This window comes from Pipistrellus hanaki, assembly GCF_964339955.1.
Source record: "Pipistrellus hanaki genome assembly, chromosome: 1".
In the NCBI taxonomy this organism is placed as follows: domain Eukaryota; kingdom Metazoa; phylum Chordata; class Mammalia; order Chiroptera; family Vespertilionidae; genus Pipistrellus; species Pipistrellus hanaki.
This window is the reverse complement of record NC_140503.1, coordinates 97693265-97713097: the sequence shown is the minus strand read 5'-3', so window position 1 is coordinate 97713097 and position 19833 is coordinate 97693265. Positions and strand designations below refer to the sequence as shown.

Genomic DNA, 19833 nt, shown 5'->3' with positions numbered 1-19833 from the left:
AAGACAAGAATTTTATAATTTTTCACTATTTTGTTTACTTAATATTTCATAATAAAGTAATTATAAAATACTTTCTTTGTGTTTATTTGATTCCTATTCAAGAGAATTACTTTATATATAGTCAATGTAGGCACAGAGTTAAATTTTTTAACATTTTCTAATGGTGGTGTGCCTCGTGATTTTTTTCATGAAACAAGTGTGCCTTTGCCCAAAAAAGGTTGAAAAACACTGCACTAACCAGATGGGAGACTATTCTGAGAGTGACCTTGCATCTTGAGAATTCATACGTGTCCTCAGGAAAATGTGCAATACATTGTAACAACCAATTATAATGCAAATTAGGGCTCCATTGTAGTCCACTTTGTTAATGAAAATGATAAAAAGTATATTGATAAACTGGGACATCTGTGATATATTGAATTGTTCCTCATTCAGAACTTTGTTACTTCTGGTACAATAAGGTGTTGAAGAATGTTAGGTGTATGTTTATTCTGGGGCTTGGGAGAAATTCTTAATTTCCTAGAGCTATTTGCCAACTCTATGTGATTTGCGGAGCAGATATGACAAATGATGACATCCACAGAAAATTACTACCTGATGACACTTGGAAGTGATTGTCTTTAACATCAGAGGCATAATACTATGAACAATATAGAGACTATTGAGCTGTATTGGTTTTATGTAATAAAGGAAGCATTCTTAATTAAAAAAAAAAAAAAAAGCATCCTGGTCTCTTCCACACCTTGATCCTGGCCCTAAAGCACTTGTGTTCTGAGGCCACACTTGTTGGAGGTGCTCATTGAGTGCTAGGGAGGCAGTTGCTCTACTCTGAAGGAGTACCAAGGAGGAAGGAGGCCAGTACCTTCCTGGGGCCTCCGGGCCTGCCGCAGCCCAGACAAACCTGGGTTGGGTGCCGCCTGAGGCAGCCTGTGAGAACAGTGACATCACTAAGCTGGGTGAACTTGGAGGGGCTTGGGGCTCACCCATGCCAGCCACAGTCAGGACCTTGTCCTGGCCCTGTGCCTCTGAGAACAGGCCTCTGTGACTTCCCAAAGGGGCTGGAGAGCCCAGGCTTGTGCTCTGTGATAACAGAGGGGATGAGACTAACCCGCAGACAGAGGGCAGGGGAGTTAGTGAGTTCCCCTTTGCTGCAACCAGAAATAGGTAGCACCCTCTTCCCTTACCCTATTCCCCTCTTCACAGCCCACTCTATAGCTAGGGCGGGACTTCAGCCACCTAAATCCAGTCCCCAGGCCTCAGCAATCTAGAGGGTGGCTGTCACTTAAATTGGCCCACCCCTATAGGCTGCCTGTGGCTTCTGAGTGCACTCTGCACTCTCTGATCTCATTTAGGCTATTTCCTCCACCAAGCATCTCTGCTCCTTTCTCATTTCGTCTTTTTTTCCCCTCTGCCCCTTTCTGACTGGTTAGGTCTCCTCTACCCTGCAGACTCTGGTTCTATCTGCATCCCAGACTGCTCTGTGACTCTGCCTGACGACTCCTATGGCACCCACACCCCCATTCCTGCTCCTTCACATGGCTCATGGGGCCCAGGACCCAGACCCAGGTCATCAGGAAAGAAAGCTGGGAGGCTAACCACTTCCCTCCACTGAATGCTTGCCCCACTCTCCTCCCTCCTAAAATACTCTCAGAACTACATAGCTTATGGCATGAAAAACCTTTGGTAGTAACACTGGCTTAAAAACATAATAATTGTTCCAGTTTTATGAATCCCTACTTCTTTTTTTAAATATGTTTTTATTTATTTCAGAGAAGGAGAGATAGAAACATCAATGATGAGAGAGAATCATTGATCAGCTGCCTCCTGCACGTCCCCTACTGGGGATCCAGCCCACAACCCAGGCATGTGTCCTGACCAGGAATCAAACCATGACCTATTGGTTCCTGGGTCAATGTTCAACCACTGAGACACACCAGCCAGGCATGAATCCCTACTTCTGAGTCAGGAATTGTGCTAGGTATTTTTCATGCATACTTAAATGTGTGTTTGTATATGTGTGTGTGTGTGTGTGTGTGTGTGTGTGTGTGTGTGTGTGTTTATTGATTTTTAGAGAGAGAGGAAAGGAGAGGCGAAGAGAGATAGAAACATCAGTGATGAGAGAATCACTGATCAGCTGCCTCCTGCATGCCCCTTACTGGGGATTGAGCCCACAACCTGGGCATGTGCCCTGACCAGGAATCAAACCATTACTTCTTGGTTCCTGAGTCGACACTCAACCACTAAGCCACACTGTCCAGGCTCATGCATACCTTTTCACAGCAACCCTCCAGGGTTGGAGTTTTTATTATTTCCACTTTTCAATGAGGCTCAGAGAAGCCAAGGAACTAATCCAAAGTTACATAGCAATTAAGTGACAATCAAGGGACTCCCAAGTCACTGCCCTCACAATGGGAGGGGAGTTATTTTTTTTTTTTTTTGCCCACGTGTTTTCTTCCCCGTTTCCCCTCCCTCCTTGCCTGTTATCCTCTGCTTGGTAAGCTTGCATCATAACTACAGCCCAAAGGTCCAATTAGGTGCTCTCCCCAAGAGAACTGACTGAAGCAATCCCCTGCCCCAAGAGGGCCTCCTGAGTTGAAGTTTTAATTAGCCATCACTGCTCTTCCCCAAACTCTGACCTGCACCAGCGCAGGCGAGCTCTGTGGCAGGAGGCAGGGCTGGTATCCAGCCCAGGCACAGCTAAGCCACCCCAGCATGGGCGTGTTCCACCACAGCTCCCTGGGCTCACCTTAGCATTGCCTTATTTAACCCACTAAGTGAATGAATAAAATAAATAGATTAAGCAACTTAATCCATTAAATGGATTGAATAAATTAAACAAGTTAATATTCATAAAGTATTGAAAACAGTGCCAGTACATGGTAAAGGCTATGAGTGTTAAATTTAAAAAACAACAACATCAAGCCCTAACTGGTTTGGCTCAGTGGATAGAGGTCAGCCTGCGGACTGAAAGGTCCCAGGTTCGATTCCCATCAAGGGCATGCATGTACCTGGGTTGCGGGCACATCCCCAGTAGGGGTTGTGCAAGAAGCAGCTGATCGATGTTTCTCTCATTGATGTTTCCAACTCTCTATCCCTCTCCCTTCCTCTCTGTAAAAAACCAATAAAATGTATATATTTAAAAGAAAACATCAAGTCAGCAGGGATGGGGAATAAGGTGCAGGGTTGAGCACAAGGCTTTCTTGGATATGAAGATGGCAGGTTCCCGGTCACCTAGCAATGCTGGATGGCTCATGTGTGGGCTGTCAGCACTGTAAAGCATGCAGTCAGGACCTTGTAGTGTGAGAAGCTTGGGGTTGAGTAAACAGCAGGACATGAAGGAAGTGAATGACAGGTATGGAGAGGAGGTCTGTGACAGCTGCTTCACCAAGCACTTTCTTTTCTTCCCTCCCTCCCTCCCTCCCTTTCTCCTTCCCTCCCTTTCTCCCTCCCTCCCTCTTTCCCTTCCTCCATCTCTCCCTCTCTCTCTTATTTTGTAATTTTTATTTATTTCTTTTTCTTGTAATTTTCTTTTCTATTTACCAAGCCCTCTCTATACTGTGCACTCCTTTACCGAACAGGGATGGCATCCCATTCTGCAGGTGAGGCAGCCCAGCTCAGACAGCCAGCGAGCATGTCCAGGCCACACAGCCACTGAGCGGCAGAGCAGGATTTAGGCCCAAAGCCTAAGCCCCGATTCCTCGTGGTCTGCACCTCAGAAGAAAAAGTGTCCCTCTCTGCTTCCACTCAGCTCCCTGAGACCTGAGGGCTCTGAGGGTGGGTGTTTATGGGAGGGTCCTCAGACCCCTTTCCTAGGGCAGGGCTGTAAGGCTAAGCTGGAATAACGACAAGAAATATCTGAAGCTGCAGAGCCGAGGCAGTGCCCACCCCCATCCCTCCTGGGAGCATGATGCCTTCCTGTCACGGCCCTGGCCTCGGCTGGCCTGGCTGCATGCCTCCCCACTCATCAGCAGCTGCTGTGTCAGCCCCAACCCGAGCTGAGCCTCTGATACTATTGCCTGGTAATCAGCCCTAAGTGTGGAGACCCAGTGGCTGCTAACAAGGGGCCAGCACCAACCACCTGGCCCAGATCCCACTGCCCAACAGGTCTTAGGAAGGTCCTATGGACAGTTCACCTCATCTCCCCATGGGAGGAGGGGAGGGTGCTCTAGTATGGGGGAAGAGGCTTGGATAGGAAAACCTGGATTAGCAACCCCCCTCCCCCAAGACCTTTGACCTGGGGAACTGGGGGGAGGTAATTCCTAATAGAGGCCAAAGGACAACTGAAGCAAGGAGTCAGGGTTGTGGGTACAGGCTGCCCAGGCCTAAACCACCATCCTGAGAACAGCTGTGCTGCTGGCCAGGGCATGGAGGCTGGCAGAGGAGACCCCCGGAGAGAGGCCCTGGATGGGAAAAGGAAAGGAGGGGATTAGAGAGGCTGGCAGAAGTCCAGGCCCAGAGTAGGGGAGAGCTGCCTGCCAGGGACCCCCAAGGTTGGGTTTGCAGGCGGTGTGAGGCATGCAGGAAGAGCTCAGCCAGGGGTTTTTCCATCCTAGGTCTGGGGATTGGGGTGGGGAGGGAGAGGCAGTGTCAGAACAAGAGGAAAGCTGGCCCTGGCCAGGTGGCTCAATCAGTTAAGAGTGTTGTCCTGATATGTCAAGGTTGTGGATTCAACCGGGACCGGTTTGGCTCAGTGGATAGAGCGTCGGCCTGCGGACTGAAAGGTCCCGGGTTCGATTCCGGTTGAGGGCATGTACCAGTAGGGGGTGTGCAAGACGCAGCTGATCCATGACTCTCATCGGTGTTTCTGACTCTCTATCCCTCTCTCTTCCTCTCTGTGAAAAATCAATAAAATATATTTTTTTTAAAAAAGGTTGTGGATTCAATCCCCAGTCAGGGCACACACAAGAAGCAACCAATGGCCGAAACCGGTTTGGCTCAGTGGTAGAGCGTCAGTCTGCGGACTGAAAGGTCCCGGGTTCGATTCCGGGCAGGGGCATATATTATACGTTAGTTGCGGGCACATCTCAGGTAGGGGGTGTGCAAGAGGCAGCTGGTCGATGTTTCTCTCTCATCGATGTTTCTAGCTCTCTATCTCTCTCCCTTCCTCTCTGTAAGAAATTAATAAAATATATTTTTTAAAAAGTTAAAAATAAAAGAAGCAACCAATGATTGTATAAATATGTAGAACAACAAATTGATCTTTTTCTCTCTCTAAAAAAATTTTTTTTAAAGGAAGCTGGGCCCTAGTCAGTTTGGCTTGATGGATAGAGCATCGGCCTGCAGACTGAAGGGTCCCAGGTTCAATTTTGGTCAAGGGCACATACCTTGGTTGCAGGCTCCTCGCCTGGTTGGGGGCTGGTGAGGGGGGAGCACATGTGGGAGGCAACCAATCGATATGTGTCTCTCACATCAATATTTCTCTCGGTCTCTCCCTCTCCCTTATACTCTCTCTAAAAAAAATCAATGGAAAAAATATCCTCTGCTAAGGATAAAAAAAAAAAAAGGGAGCCGGTGTACAGGCTGGACAGGCCTTGAGGAGACCTGGATTATAGGTCATCCTGGCACAGACCCTGGCACGTGGCTGTCCCTGCCTAGGCCTCAGTTTCCACATGTTGAAATGGGGCTGGCAGCAGGCTGTTGCTACTTTGAGGCTGAGTGCAGGAGCTGCAGGGGAGCTTCGGGAAACTGAGGCTCCTTTCAGGTCCTCGTCACTGGGTCTGGGGAGGGTTCTCTGCCTTTCTTTCCTTTCCGGAGTACAGAGTCCTCCTGCACCATGTACCTGCCCTGCCCTCCATAACCATGACCTGACTCAGCCCTGCACAGGCCCTGTGCTGAGGAGATCCCTCCACAGTCTAGCAGGGAGCAGGCTTGTGATTCGGCAATTTTAGCAAGGAGATGAGTTCAGAAGGCCTTGAGACCTCAGAAGAGGTGACTAAACACAGCCTGGAAGGCTTTCTGGAGGAAGGGACCAAAGCTGAGTCTTGAAGGCCAACAGGAATTAGCAAAGAGTGGGACAAGCAGCTAAGGCTGAAGGAGAGCATATTCCAAAGCATGGAGCTGTGCCCCAGTAAGGAAGTTTGGCTCTGGGGATGGCAGGGGCAATAGGGAGGCTAGCAGAGGCCAGAGTGGAGCACTAGGGAGCCAGCAGGGTCAGATACTGGAGAGACCTCTCTGGAGGTAAGGAGGGAATGTTTCCCACTGCTCTGATAGGGGAAGGGCATGCTATAAGAACAGAATTACAGTTGATTAATAGCTATTCACTATACTAACTATAGATAAGAGATTTCCTTACAGATCCTGGGAACCTGTGGAGGACACGCTGAAGAAGAAAAAACAGAGCTGTAAAGATAAATCGACCTTGAAGTCCAGGTGGCTCAATCACTCAGAAAGAAGATACATTTTGAGAACAGATCAAGGACAGGACACACTGGAAAGGAGACAAAAGTCTGGGGGCTAATCATTATGAGCCCAATGATAGAAAACAGACCATGGGAACTCACATGGTTTTAGATTCTCTCCCACCCTCTAACCTTATAAAACGGCTGGCTTGAGACAAGATGTTAGAGCAGTTTTTCAGGGTCTATACCTACCACTCTCTTGGATCACCAAGCATAAAGATTCAACTTTGTCTCTACTTACTGACTCTGGTAGTGACAGGTCATGTGGACACTTTTGGTTTCGGTTTAACTTTCAGTCCCAAGCTAGATAGCCCAGGGGCTGGGCTCTGGCTCAGCCAGAATGAGGACCCTCTCCTGACTGAAGGCCCAGTCCCTAATCCTCGGGCTTCTCCAGTAGCCCCGCCCCACACAAGCACACATCACAGTGCAGGGCCCTGGGCTGTTCTCATCTGCCTCTCACTGCGCTGGGGAACAGCACCTGGGTCCTCATTTTCAGCACAAAGCCTGAGGGGTCCTCAGTGTTTGGAGGGGGTAAACATGGAAAGCCAACCTTCACTGGCTGTTAATTGTGATTGTGTGGGCCTTTTTGTTTTTCTTTTTTTTCCAGAGGCCTATCCCCCTTTCTCTGTCTTTGGGGTCCTCCTCTAAGAGATTGATTTCCTCTGGAGGTGGGTTGGGTTCCTTCAGAGTTTGGGGGGCTACCACTCCTTGCTTACCATGGCAAGGCAGCAGGCTACAGTGTCGCCAGCCTTCCTGCAGAAGGAAGGTCTGTTTGCCAGCACGGTTTGGAAGTAGCTCACCTTACTCTGATCAGACCCATGACCCTGTGCCACCCCCAGATCCTATTCATCCCAGGCGCTCTGAGCCCAGGCTCCTGGCTACTGCCACAGCTCAACACCCAGGTTCCGCATGCTTGGAGAGCAGAGGGATCCTGCCCACCAGCCATGCCTGTACCTTTCCTTAGAAGGGTTCGGGGGCGCGGGGGTGGGGAGGGGGAACCCGAGCTCCTCCATGTCTTTGGTTATGGGGCTAGCTGCTTCACTCCTGCTCCTCTAAAGGGCTTATATTCAGAAAGCTGTGAACTCCCTGGATCCATACAAGTCCTGGGACATGTTCTAATTATGCCCATTGGAGCAGCAAACTGAGAGGTGAGGTAGAGGGGCTTGCCTAAGGTCACACAGATCATAGGTCACACTTCAGTCTGCATGTTCTCAAACTTCTGCCTCATATGGTTGCTGTAAGAATTAATTTAACCCAATGTTTAGCAAGTGACTGACACAGGACCATGCTCCAAGTAGGAGCTCCTTGCCTGGCCCACCCACCAACAGTGAAGTAGTCCTCTGTTGGGGGGAGTAGGGGAGGGATTCAGAAGCAGAGGGCAGAGAGTGCTGTAATAGCAGTCCAGGAGGCCTTCCTGGAGGAGGCAATGTCTACAGCGAGGCCTGAAAGGCCTGGGGAGAGAGAGCACTGCTGGGTGTCTTGGGGAAAGGTGCCACACTTCTCTGTTTCTCTGCCCATAGGGTGCCTGCAGTGACATATCTCCTTCCTCTGGGTGAGAAGGAGCTCCTCCAAGGAAGGAAAGGGTTTTATAAATGGCAGGTGTGACCATAGTAACAAGCTGAGGTTTGGGGAACTGACCTGTTACCTGCCTTCCCAGGGAGCCAGGAGTAATCTGTGTCTGGGCTGGTCAAGGAGACTCCACATACCTGGTTGGTGTGCCCTGTGTGTATGTGTATGTGTGTGTAGGAGGGTGAGTGTGAAACCTCCTTTCCAGACTTTTCTATGGTACTTTTCTTTGTTGACTGCCCAGGAAGCCCACATAAGGACAGACTGTTCCTTCCAACACCATTTCTCCTCTCCAAGACCACTGCCTCGGAAACACGCAGGGGCTCCAGGGCAGCCTCGCTGTGTTCGCTACTTCCCTTCACCCAACAAAGCCTCCGCAGCACCTCTCGCCCTGGGTTCTACACGGGACCCTTGGGGGAGAGAAGAAAAGGGCAAGGTCAGGGTCTTCAGGGTCTGACAGCCAGCTGACACTCTACAGAGCCTTTTACAGTTTATAAGCAGTTCCCACACTGATATTGTTTGACACCCACCTTGATCTATGAGGCAGATATCATGGTTCCCATTTTGCAGGTTAGGAAGTTGAGGCTTATAGTTATAAAATGGCTGCTGCCCGGCTAGCGTGGCTCAGTGGTTGAGCATTGACCTATGAATCAGGAGGTCATGGTTCAATTCTTGGTCAGGGCATATGCCGGGGTTATGGGCTCGATGCCCTGTGTGGGGCATGCAGGAGGCAGCCGATCAATGATTCCCTCTCATCATTGATGTTTCTATGTATTTCTCCCTCCCCCTTCAGAGTGGCTGCCAAGTCCCCCATCCTATATCCTTTATTTTGTATTCCAAGATAAAATGCCAAAAAGGAATGGAATGGACAAGGCACTGATTAAGTGAGCTGCCTTTGTGAATATCCCTGAATTAAGACAAGACTCTGTGGGGGTGAGTCTCACTCAGGCTCAGAGAGATTGGAGAGAGCACTAGGCCACCTGAGCACAAAACCAGAGAGTCCTAGACCTAAGAGTTGAGAACACTACCCTCTTCCCATGCCCCAAATAGCAAGGCAAAGGTGGGGCATGGAGTGGCATGGTGGCGGAGGTGGGGGAGGCAGAATGGGTGAGGAGCAAGAGTAGGGAAGAACAAACAGCCTGTGACCTGAGGCTTGGCCATGACCCCTAGTTGTCAGTACACAGATGTGCCTTCCTGATGCTGAGGTGAGACAGCAGAAAGATCCTTCGTCTGTTGTGTGTGTGTGTGACCTTAATAAAGCCCCAACTATCTCCGAGCCTGCTCCCCAGATCTCTCCAGACCATTTCTAAGGACCCGCTAGCTCTCAACGAAGTGATACACTCTCCCCTCCTTCCAGGTGACTTCCACTTCCTCCTCCTATTCCTGCGGTGGTGACGTGCCTCCACATTAGCTCCAGTTGCTCCAGCAGCTTTCAAACTCGGAACCTGGGGCCTCAGCCTGTGCTGCCTTCTCACTCAGGCAGCAGTGACCTTTTTTGATCTGAGCAGGTGGCCTGGATGGTTTTACCCCACGAACTTGCTTTGACCTTAGGCATGTCCACCGGTACCCAACCTGTGCCCAGTTCTTGGACAGCCCAGGAACTTACCAGATTTCTTTAGAGAAGGTAGCAGCACCACAGGGCTTCTCATCCCAAGCCGGTGGCTCAAAGAGTCAGCCCTTCCATCCCTCTAGTCCCTCTCTCAGCAACATACCATTCCTGGCTGGGAATGCTCACCTCATCCCACCTCCCAGGCCAGATGTGCTCAGCTTAGGCCAGGCTTATTGAGGGAGATTTGCCGAAAGTGTTCAGAGGTGCCCATTCAGGCCCCTAGAAAACACTCCCCACCCCTGCCAGGTGCCCTCATTGCTGGCTCGTGACAGGGATAGGGAAATCACCATTCCTCCTCAGGTGTGGTGCCCTAACAGGAGTTGGGATACATCTGTCTGGAATTGGCCCTCACTGGCTGCACTGAGGCTCAGGAGCCCTTCTCCAGCTCCTTAATGTCGTTAGCACTGGTCAAGGGAGCCAGAGGACCTACTGTGTGCCAGATAGTTTAATACAACTTCTTCTAAGCCTTACACCACCACCACTATGATATAATTCCAGTTGTACTAAAATAAGGAAACTGAAGCTCAACAAGGTCAAGCGGCATGCACAAGGCCACTTAGCTAGAAGGGGACCATGAATGAATGGTCTAAGGGAGTTGCTGAACGGAGGCGTGCAATCGGCGCGACGGCACCGGTCCGCGTAGTGGGCGGTCAGACACCGCTCAGCGCCCGGCGCGGAGGGCGGCTCCGCGCGGCCCCACCCCGGGCCCTGGGGAGCGCGGCTCCCGGAGCGCGGCCGCGGCCCCGCCGGCCCGCCCCGCCCCGCCCCCGGCCCGCCCCGCCGGGCCCGCAGACGGCGCCCGGCGGCGGCGCGAGCGGCGGCGGGGAAGCGGCTCCGGCTCGGGCTTCCGCGAGTTCCCGCGCAGGCCCAGCGGGACGGGAGCCCACGGCCTCCGGCGCCGGGGATGCGGCGGCGGCCGGGCGGCGGGTCGGGCCGCTGGACGTCCTGCAGGTAGGAGCTCGCCGCCCGGCCGGCGCGGAAACTTGGGCCGAGTTTGCGGGAAGCGCGCGGGGAGCGGGGGCGGCGCTGCCCCGGGCGCCCCTGCCGGCCGCCGGGAGCGGAGCGCGGGGGCTGAGCGAGGTGCTGCGGCTCCCGCCGCGGACCCCGGCGGCGCCGCTGCCCGACTCTCCCGGACTTGGGAGCGCCCGGAGCTCCGGCGGGGAGGGCGCGGGCGGAGCCCTGGGCCTCCCGCGGGCCTGGCTCGGGAACTGCCCGAGAGGAGCTGGGGAGGAGGGCCTGGGCCTGGTGGGCGTCGGGCGCCGCGGGGCCAGGGGCGCACCCTGCTGGGACAGGATGGCCCTGTGGTTTCCTCGCTGGGGTTGACTCACCCGCTGGCTGCAGCCCAGGCCGGCGGGTTCGCCCCGAGGCGGCGGCTGCCGGATCCTTCGGCCGGGCCGCCCCCCGCGGCGGATCTCCCGCTGGTCTTCGGGTGTCTGTCTGCGGGGCCGGGTGCGCGGGCCTTCCTGCGTGCACACGTGTGCGGGGCCTGAGAAGAGAGAGCACAGTTCTGTGGAGGCGTGTGTGCAGATGGGAGCCATGCACGTACTTGCAGGCACGGGTGTGCACGTGTGACGGCAGCCTGTACCTCAGCCAGCCTGCGGGAGCACACGTGCGCCCCGGTGCCGCCGGAAGCCACAAAGCCAGGTCGGCAGAGGGCCCGGGCACCAGAGTTCTGGGCAGGGCAGGTAGGAGAAAGCGGTGGAGGCCAATCCCGTGACCCTTATTCCTCCACTGTAGCCTGGACTGCCCGGGTTCTAGGGCAGCAGGTCCCAGCGCCTCAGCTGGGGGAAGTATGCGAACAGGGGAGGAGGCCCATTCAGTCCGGTGAGAATGTCCAGGGACCCCGTAGGGACCTGGGCAGGATCACTCTTTCCTTCCTGATCTTCTCCAACGCCCATCTAGGGAACTCCTAGAGATGGAAGAGGGAATTGAGCAACAGAGCTGTTTGCCTTCTCTGCTGCTTAAGACCAAAATGGTCCTGGTGGGCTCTTTAGACTTTTCCCTGAGCCTTTGCTGAGGTTGATCCTCCCAGCCCAGCTTCAACTTGAGCCACCAAATAGTGTGGTGGCCCACAGGGCGATGTGACCCTACTCCCTGGGGTCCCCACCTTCCTCCAAGCAATTGCTTGCTGCTTCAGTGTATGTTTCAGGGAAGGAGACTACTGTCTTGAGTGGCGAGTGAGTTCGCGATACTGGGCTCCCTGTCTCCTACTGGCAGGAGGTAGGGTCACTTTCACACCCTTCATAATCCTCTGATGGCTCCCTGGAGACTCCTCTCTCCTAAACAGGGGTGGCCTCACGTCTCTTGGCTGGGTCCCTATGGGGTCTCTCAGGAAGTCTCCAGTGCAAAGGGCGCACAGTGGGCAGAGCCCAGGAAAGAAGGACTCCTGGGAGTGGGTGTGGAGGAGGCCCCAAGGAGCATGTGGGGAAGGTGAGACGGAGCCAGCACTTAATTAACTCCAGAGCTCCCGAGGGCAGAAGCAAGACTCAGTACCCACAACCATGCAACTCTTTCTTGCAAGGCTGCATGCCCTCGGCTGCAGGTCCCTAGTATAGGGCACTGCTATTGGTACTGTGGTCCTGAAGCCCCATCCTGTCTTCTCTGGAGCATCTCTTCTCGAGGCTGCCTGAGGTGTCCGTTTCTGGCCAAGAGATGAACCAACTTCCTGAGAGTCCCTCCTGGCTTTTTTGGTGCAGTTGCCCTGGCAACTTGTCCCCATACTACTTTTGACTTTTCCTGTCCCCAGAATATGCTGATCTAACTCAGTCTGTAGCTGGCTTCCCGGCAGGAGGGAGAAGAGAGTGCTGTTCTTCGCTTGTTGGTGATGAAAACCTGTGATGCCCGGTGCCAGACTGAGCTGATTCCATTTTTTTCTAAGCCACCTGAGGGCTTTGGAGAACAGGGAGCTGGGGGTAGGGGGAGGTAGAGACAGGTCAAGGTGGTCATAGCAGATTGACCTCATGACCTCTCATGGGTTACTGGGTGCCTACTGCCTTTGGGAAACCCATGCTTGACCTCTCTGAATCTGGATCCCAGCCTTTGCTTGGCTTTACTTCAGGGCTTTAGTCTTTCTCTGGCACACTGTTTGTTTGTTTGTTTGTTTGTTTGTTTGTTTGTTTTTTAAAATATATTTTTATTGATTTCAGAGAGGAAGGGAGAGGGAGAGAGAGAGAGAAACATCAGCAATGAGAGAAAATCATTAATTGGCAACCCAGACATGTGCTTGACCGGAATCGAGCCGTGAGCTCCTGGTTCACAGGTCAACATTCAAAGGTGGCACACAGTTTTAATATCAGTACAATCGGGGTAGTTGCCAACTAGCACTGCGTGGCCTCTGGAGGCTCCCTGCCTGGGCATTCATCCTCCCACCTCCCCACCTTCTTGTCCTGGTGCTGTGCTGCCACCATGTAGCTTAAAGACAGATGGGCACTGGCTCTCTTCCCCTTCCTACTGGTGCCACAGCACCATCTGCAGGACAGCCTTGGTGGGGCGAGGGTGGGAGGGCGTGGCTTGTACAGAGTCATGCACCTGGTCACCTCCTGAGGGACCAACCTCCAGAACACAGCACAAAGCGCAGTAATTGTCGCTGTGGGCCTAAGGACCTGGGTTCCAGGCCTGACGTTGCCATTTTTTTATAAGACTGGCAGGTCAGATCTTGTGTGGAACTCCATCTTAAAGGTAATCTGCCATTTTGACATCTGGGTGAACCTGGACCCTTGACCCCCTCCACTTTAGCTCTGGAATAGTACGTGCAGCTCTGGGCTGATCGCAGGATCTTCAGTAGTTCTCTCTCTCAACATTATCTCGGCACTTGATCCCTGTGATTACCCACACATTCCTACTGCTGAGGAGATATAAGCACATGGTCTAGGGTGGGTGGAAGGGGTGGGGATCTGTTTTGTCTTGATGCCATACAGGACTGTGTTTCTGTACATAAGCTCCCTATTAAATTCATTAACTGGCAAGCTAGACTCGTTTTTTGTTCCTGGATGCTTCAGTGTATGGGTGCTGCTTTGCATATAAAGCCCTCTATTGAAACAGATCTAAAGAGTGTCACAGGAAATCTGAATTTGTAGACAGTGCCTAATTCCATATCTTGGCTGCAGTGGGCATCTTGAGATCACTGTGGTATCTTGGAATAAAAGCTTGGCATGGGAGGTTGGGAGCCCTCCTCTCACCCCATCTCTTCAATTACAATAGTTATGTGGGGTCTGAATGGGTCTCCTTATCTGTACCAACAAAGTGACCCTCAGACTGCCCATAACGTCTGAAAGCTGAGGAAGGGGCCTTGGGGATCCTGTAGAGGAAAGTGAAACAGAGGGGCTCCAGAGTGGAGGTGGGAGCTGCCGCATAAGAAGTCATTAAGGAAGGGTTCTGCAGCTTAAAATACCAAGTTGCAAACCTCTGGTTAAATGGCTCATGCGTTCATTCATGCAGAGTCTACTGTACATCTACCAAGTGCCAAGTTCTTAGGTGTGGTGGTGAGCCGGTGAGAGCAGCAGCCCTGTCACTTGCCTGTAGCCTATTCTGATGATCCATGCCTCTCCCTCTCTCCCAGGTCAGCAGTTGAGTAGCTGGGGCCCTGGAGGGCGTGAAGCCTTTTCACAGTGATGGCGGAGAAGCGGCCACAGGGCACCCTGGGGCCTGTGATGTACAGCAAGCTGCCCCGTCTACAGGTCAACTCAGGCCCCGGGCACAGCTTGGGCCCCTCTGCTGCTAACCAGGACCCCTGCAACTACAAGGGTGCCTACTTCTCCTGCTCCTTGGGGGGTGTTCCCCAAACAGGGTCTGGACAGTTGGCATCCTGGACCCCATACCCACCCTTGTATCCTACCAGCGTAGCGGGACCCCCACTTCGAGAAGACAACCTGTTGACCAGCTGCCTGCTCTATCGCCCACCAGCAAGAAGCTCTGAGAAGGCGCAGGACTCTGGCCCTATTGAGCTCCTGCCCTTTACTCCCCAGACTCATTCCTACTCGGGCCCACCGCTGGCAGCACCCAAACCTGTCTACCGCAGCCCTCTGTGTTACGGGCTCTCAACTTGCCTGGGGGACGGAGCGGCGAAGAGGTCACTGGATGTTGACTGGACACTGGTGACTGGGGCCCTATTACCCCCAGCCAACCCACATTGCTCTCTGACCCTGGCTCCTGGCAAAGGCCAGTCCCCGGATAGTGCCTTCTTACGTAAGGTGCCAGTTGGGGGATCTGGCAAAGACTCCTCAGGGAGTTTCTCCCCTCACCAGGCATTCCTGGGCAAATATCAGACCAGCCACAGCACAGGCTTCTTAGCCTCCAAGTATGCAGGTTCTTACTCCGGGGACCCCAAGCAGGGATTGTCCGAGGGACCCCCCAATCCTTGGGCTCAGCCCCTGGGCTCAGCCTATCAGGATACAGTGCCCTCCCCCTACCCACTGCCCCACCCTCCGCAGACTCTGTCTTGCCCTCCAGCCTGTTACTATCCAGAGAAGCAGAGCAGCTACAGCTCAGTGCACCCACCGCAGCCTCTGGGAGCCCACAAGGGAGCTGGGTACCTAACTCATGGGCTGAACAGCCCCTACCTGAGGCAGCAGACAGCCCAGGCACCCTGTATCCCCCCAGGGGGGCCGGACATTTATTCCTACCCCTCTGCCCCCCTCCCAGTTCCCTCACCCGACCTCAAGCTGGAGCCACCTCTCACTCCACGGTGCCCGCTAGACTTTGCCTCCCAGCCCCTGGGCTTTCCTTACGCACGGGATGACCTCTCCTGTGGAGCGTCCCCGGGGCTCAGAGGGACGTTGCCTTCCCAGAGCAGTGTTCAGGCTGTGCCTCAGCCCCGTGCCTTCCAGCGAACATGCCAGCCTTTGCCTGCCAGTCGGCCGTGCCCAGAGCCTGTGAAGCCTGTGGAGAAGCCAGCGCGGGAAGCTGAGGAGACCGTGTGGCTGCCCAGCTGCAGGAAAGAGCAGCTCAACGAGCACTCTGGGGCACCCATTGTTATCGGAGACAGTCCGGGTCCCCGCCCCCCACCAGCACTCCCACCCTGTGGCCAAGGGCACCGGGCTCTCCCGCAGACCCAGGACACGCGGCCCCCCAGCTCTCCACCCATGCCCATCATCGACAATGTCTTCAGCCTGGCCCCCTACCGTGACTACCTGGATGTGCCGACACCCGAGCCTGGCCCAGCCCCCAAGGACAGCCATGACAGAGACTCCGGGGGAACCCGGTCTCCGCAGGAGGCCCCTGTGGGGGTACATTGCCCACATAGGGAAGAGGCAGCACTGGACTTGAGTGTGAAGAAGCCCATGACAGAGTCTCTTCCTATCAAGGTCCCTAGTCCTGGGGTGCACGCCAAGCTCCCTGGGGCGTCAGCAACCTCAGAGGCCACCCCGAAAGCCAACTTCCACAGTTCCGTGGCCTTTATGTTCCGAAAATTCAAGATCCTCCGGCCAGCACCCTTGTCTGCAGCCATGGTCCCAGCTGTGCCCACCTCAGCCCCTGCCTCTGACCAGCGTGTACCCACGCCTACAACTGTGCCCACTGGGCTACAGATTCCCAAACAGCCCTTGCCTGTGGCCTGCTTTGATCTGGCACTGCCCAGTCTTCCAGGTACATCTGTGGTCAGCCCAGCACCTACTCTGTCTCCATCACCTGCTCCAGCCCGGGCCCCGACTCCAGCTACTACCCCTGTCACAGCGGATTCCCCAGAGCAACACTTTGCAGGACTGCACGAGTCCCTTTGTGATGCCATCTCGGGCTCAGTGGCCCACTCCCCACCCGAGAAGCTGCGAGAATGGCTTGAGATGGCTGGGCCTTGGGGCCGGGCAGCATGGCAGGACGGGCAAGCTGTGCAGGGGCTGCTGGGCAAGCTGCTGTCCCAGCTGCAGCGCTTTGTGTGCACGCAGCAGTGCCCCTTCCCCCACGTGGTGCGGGCCGGCGCCATCTTCGTGCCCATCCACCTGGTGAAGGAGCGGCTCTTCCCGGGGCTGCCGGCGGCCTCTGTGGACCACGTGCTGCAGGAGCACCGCGTGGAGCTCCGGCCCACCACCCTGTCGGAGGAGAGGGCGCTGCGGGAGCGAGCCCTGCGCGGCTGCACCTCGCGCATGCTGAAGTTGCTGGCCCTGCGCCAGCTGCCTGACATATACCCTGACCTGCTGGGTCTGCAGTGGCGCGACTGTGTACGCCGCCAGTTGGGTGAGCATGGGGCAGCCCCAGTTGCCGCCGGAGCTGTGTGCACGAGTGACAGGTGTGTGGGCGCTCACAGCCAGGGGCTTAGAGGATCCTGGGCCTCTGGAAAGGTGTGGAGGCCCTAGAACCTGGGTCACAGGGGCGTAGCTAGTCTTCCAGGGTGGGCTCTATGACCCTCCCGCCCCATTCTGCACCCCCAGCACCAATGAGAGCCCTCATAGGCTCCTCTCTAAGCCTCTGAACACACCAATTACTCTGCATGGAAATACTTCCCTGGCCATCCTGGTACTGTGCCCCTCCGGGTCCGCCCCTCTGCTGTGCCTTCTCTGCCTTTACTGCAAGCTTCTCTGGAGCTCTGCCCGGGCCCTATTTGCTATCTGAGGTCATTGCCCATGTCTGTCCTCCCCAGCCTCCCCTCTTCTGAGCTCCATCCCCAAATAACCCGCTGCATGCTGGACTTCTGTACCTGGTGACTCTCTGACCCTTAACTCCTCCCAAGCCACACCCATGAGCTTTCTCCTAAGCTCATTTCACACGTGGGACAGCACCTTCATTCACCCAGGGCTCATTCCTGAAACCCAGCAGGGATCTCACCGCCCCCCATACTGTGGTCTTCTGAATGGACAGTTTTCAGTCTTCCCAGGTGTGTGCATTCGTGGAAGTGTCCCAACAGGTTGGAACCTTGTTTTGCAGTTTGCTTTTCCCGACTAACTTATGCACACGGCCCACCCGCATGCTCTCTTCATTCTGGAGCGTTATCTGATCAGTTCAGGTAGCTAGACCTCACCCTTGGGGACTTCTGCAAGTCATGTACCACGACTTAGGTGACGGTGCCCACTGGTGTCTGTTGTCTCCTATTCTAGGAGTTCTGGCATCGAGGCCTGCTGTCTCCTTGCTCTCCTGCCTTCTCACCACCAAGTCGCAATGTGAGCTGTGCCTCCTTAGAACTGTTTCTTGCCCCCTCCCTGTCCTGGCAGCCTTGCCCTGGGCTCTTACCTGGTCCAGGCTCCAGGTCGGGTGGAGAAGGGGCTGAGGCAATAAGGGACAGATGTGGAGCTTGGCGCCTAGGTGATAAGCATTGTTGCCCCTGAGCACTTAAAAAACTGGGGCATTGGACCTGATGGAGCACAAAGGGTGTTAGTGGGAGCTTTCTATTCAGACAGTGTGGGAGGGTGTCAGCATCATGCAGCTGGGCTGACTGGGACCCCTAGGGTTTATTTTTCCTGGGCTGCCTGCTGGAGAGTTGGGCTCAGCCACTTCACAATCGCCTCCTGCCCTGACTGGTGTGCAAGAGCCTGGAACCTGAGGAGGAAATGACTGCGGCCCAGTTCCCTGTGGTTACTAGATTTTAGTGCCCCATCCCCGTGCCTTCCCTGAACTTTGGGCCGTTCCCCCATCTTTGGGGTGCCTGTCTTCTGTGGTGTCCTTAAGACAGTGCTCCCCTGGCAGCTTCTCTGGTGTACTGTTGGTCAGGAACCCCCCACGCCCTCTGCTGCTCCCTTCACCCCCTTCCCTCTGGGACTGCCTGACTCTGGTGGCAGTGCGGCAGAACCGTGAGGCCCTCTGTGCAGCCCAGCCCTCTGTCAGGCCCCTTTCCTCTTGTCCTCGCGCCCAAACAGCTTCTGAGTTGTGCTCTCATCGGGTAGAGCCCTGGCGTTGCCTGGGGAGAAGCACGCCCTTTGCTTAGTGATCTGGCCGGGAAGAAGGGTCATGATTTCCTTGGCCCTGCTGGGGCCGTCCTGCCTGGGACACTGGAATCACTAGTCTAGGTGGCTTTGGAGGCAGAAGATAGGACATGAGGGTGTTGGTGTCTGTAGCATGACTGTGTGTTTATTTTCCAGGTGACTGATTCTGAGGCTGGATTTGTGCCCTCCTCAGAAGCCATCATGCCAGAGATGAGCCAGAGAGCCTGTGTCTGGCTCAGAAATCACCCACCCCAAGGCCGCGAAGCCGGGAGGAAGCAGAGGCGACTGCTGGGGGCGGGTCCTCACCTCACTTGCCCCCCCCCCTCAACCCCCCGCCGGCGCCAGCCCCACGGTCAGGGATCACTGCTGAAGTGCTCTCTGGCCTGGCACTTCCCGTGGGGCCACAAGACCTGAGGAGCAGCCTGGCCTCGCCCTGCCCACAGCTGTTGGCTGGCCAGAGCCATCACCTTAGCTCTGGTGGCTGCTGCTGTTTGGATAGCTACTGTCTGATAATCACCAGGCCAGGAGTGGACATGCCCTTGGAGTTTCTCTAGTTCTTACCCTGCCCTCCTCCCCAAGCTGGGCTGAGAGTCCCTGAGCTTTTAGCTTGAGGTCTTTTATTAGAAAGGACGTGTGGGCTTGGGAGCTCCACCAGCTTGGGCTCAGAGCTGGCCCCTCTGTTTCTTGCTGTGTAACCGAGCAAGTCACTTCCTCTCCGGAGCCCTTATTTACCCATTTGCAAAACAGGACAATGCAGCCTACCTCACAGGTGCGGGGGGTGCCTGGCACACCAGTCACGGTTTGCTCTGCTCCCTCCACAGGACAGGGGCCCAGATCCCAGCCAGTGCCTGGATTTTGAGGCGGAGGCAAACAACCTTCCTCCTCTTACTGTGTCATAGAAGTTGGTTATCTTGGAGTGATACAGTGTACAGGACGCCCATACTTTCTAGAGTCATCCCCCAGGAACACAGGGCTACAGCCCAGGGTTTGGGTGTGGCCCGGACTCCCAGCCTGCAACTCCCTGAGGGAGCCTGCCCTTCCCCTTCTGTGCTTCAGGGATGCAGGGATACAGCCTGGGGCTGGGCCTGCTGCTCTTCCCTGGGAGGTCTCGGGCCTGTCCTAAATTGACACCAGTGACTTCCCTGAGCTACCAACCTCTCCCAGTGCATTATCCCAAGGAAGTTGTGTGTTTGCTAGAAGCCAGGCAGTTGCAGGGACTAGAAAGGGCAGGCCGGGTGACAGCTCAGTCCTGGACAATCTCTGAAGATGTGGACCTGGAGCCCCATCAGCCAGGCCTACTGTGGGTTACCTCCTTGAACCCAGAGGCCGGCAAGCTTGGCCTACTAAAGGTCTGTAATAAGGCTGTGGTCCCCGGAGGCAGGCCGTAAACATTAAAGCATTTGGGTTGTTTGGA

At 54.7% G+C, this 19833-nt stretch overlaps 1 protein-coding gene and 1 long non-coding RNA gene across 2 annotated transcripts in view; one reads left to right on the top strand and one right to left on the bottom strand.

Annotated features, from left to right (window-relative positions):
- LOC311633813 overlaps positions 1-11328 on the bottom strand; it is a 23673-nt gene extending 12345 nt beyond the window's left edge. The window contains exon 1 of the long non-coding RNA XR_014797018.1: positions 10902-11328. This is a non-coding gene — a long non-coding RNA (uncharacterized lncRNA). The remainder of the gene's footprint in view (positions 1-10901) is intronic.
- LOC311633263 (uncharacterized protein C15orf39) lies at positions 10355-19833 on the top strand. The gene is given in 5 exon segments (XM_084905638.1): positions 10355-10524; positions 14132-16740; positions 18576-18579; positions 18581-18621; positions 18624-19833. Coding segments are annotated over 4 exon segments (2952 nt in total). The 5' UTR covers positions 10355-10524; positions 14132-14183; the 3' UTR covers positions 18974-19833.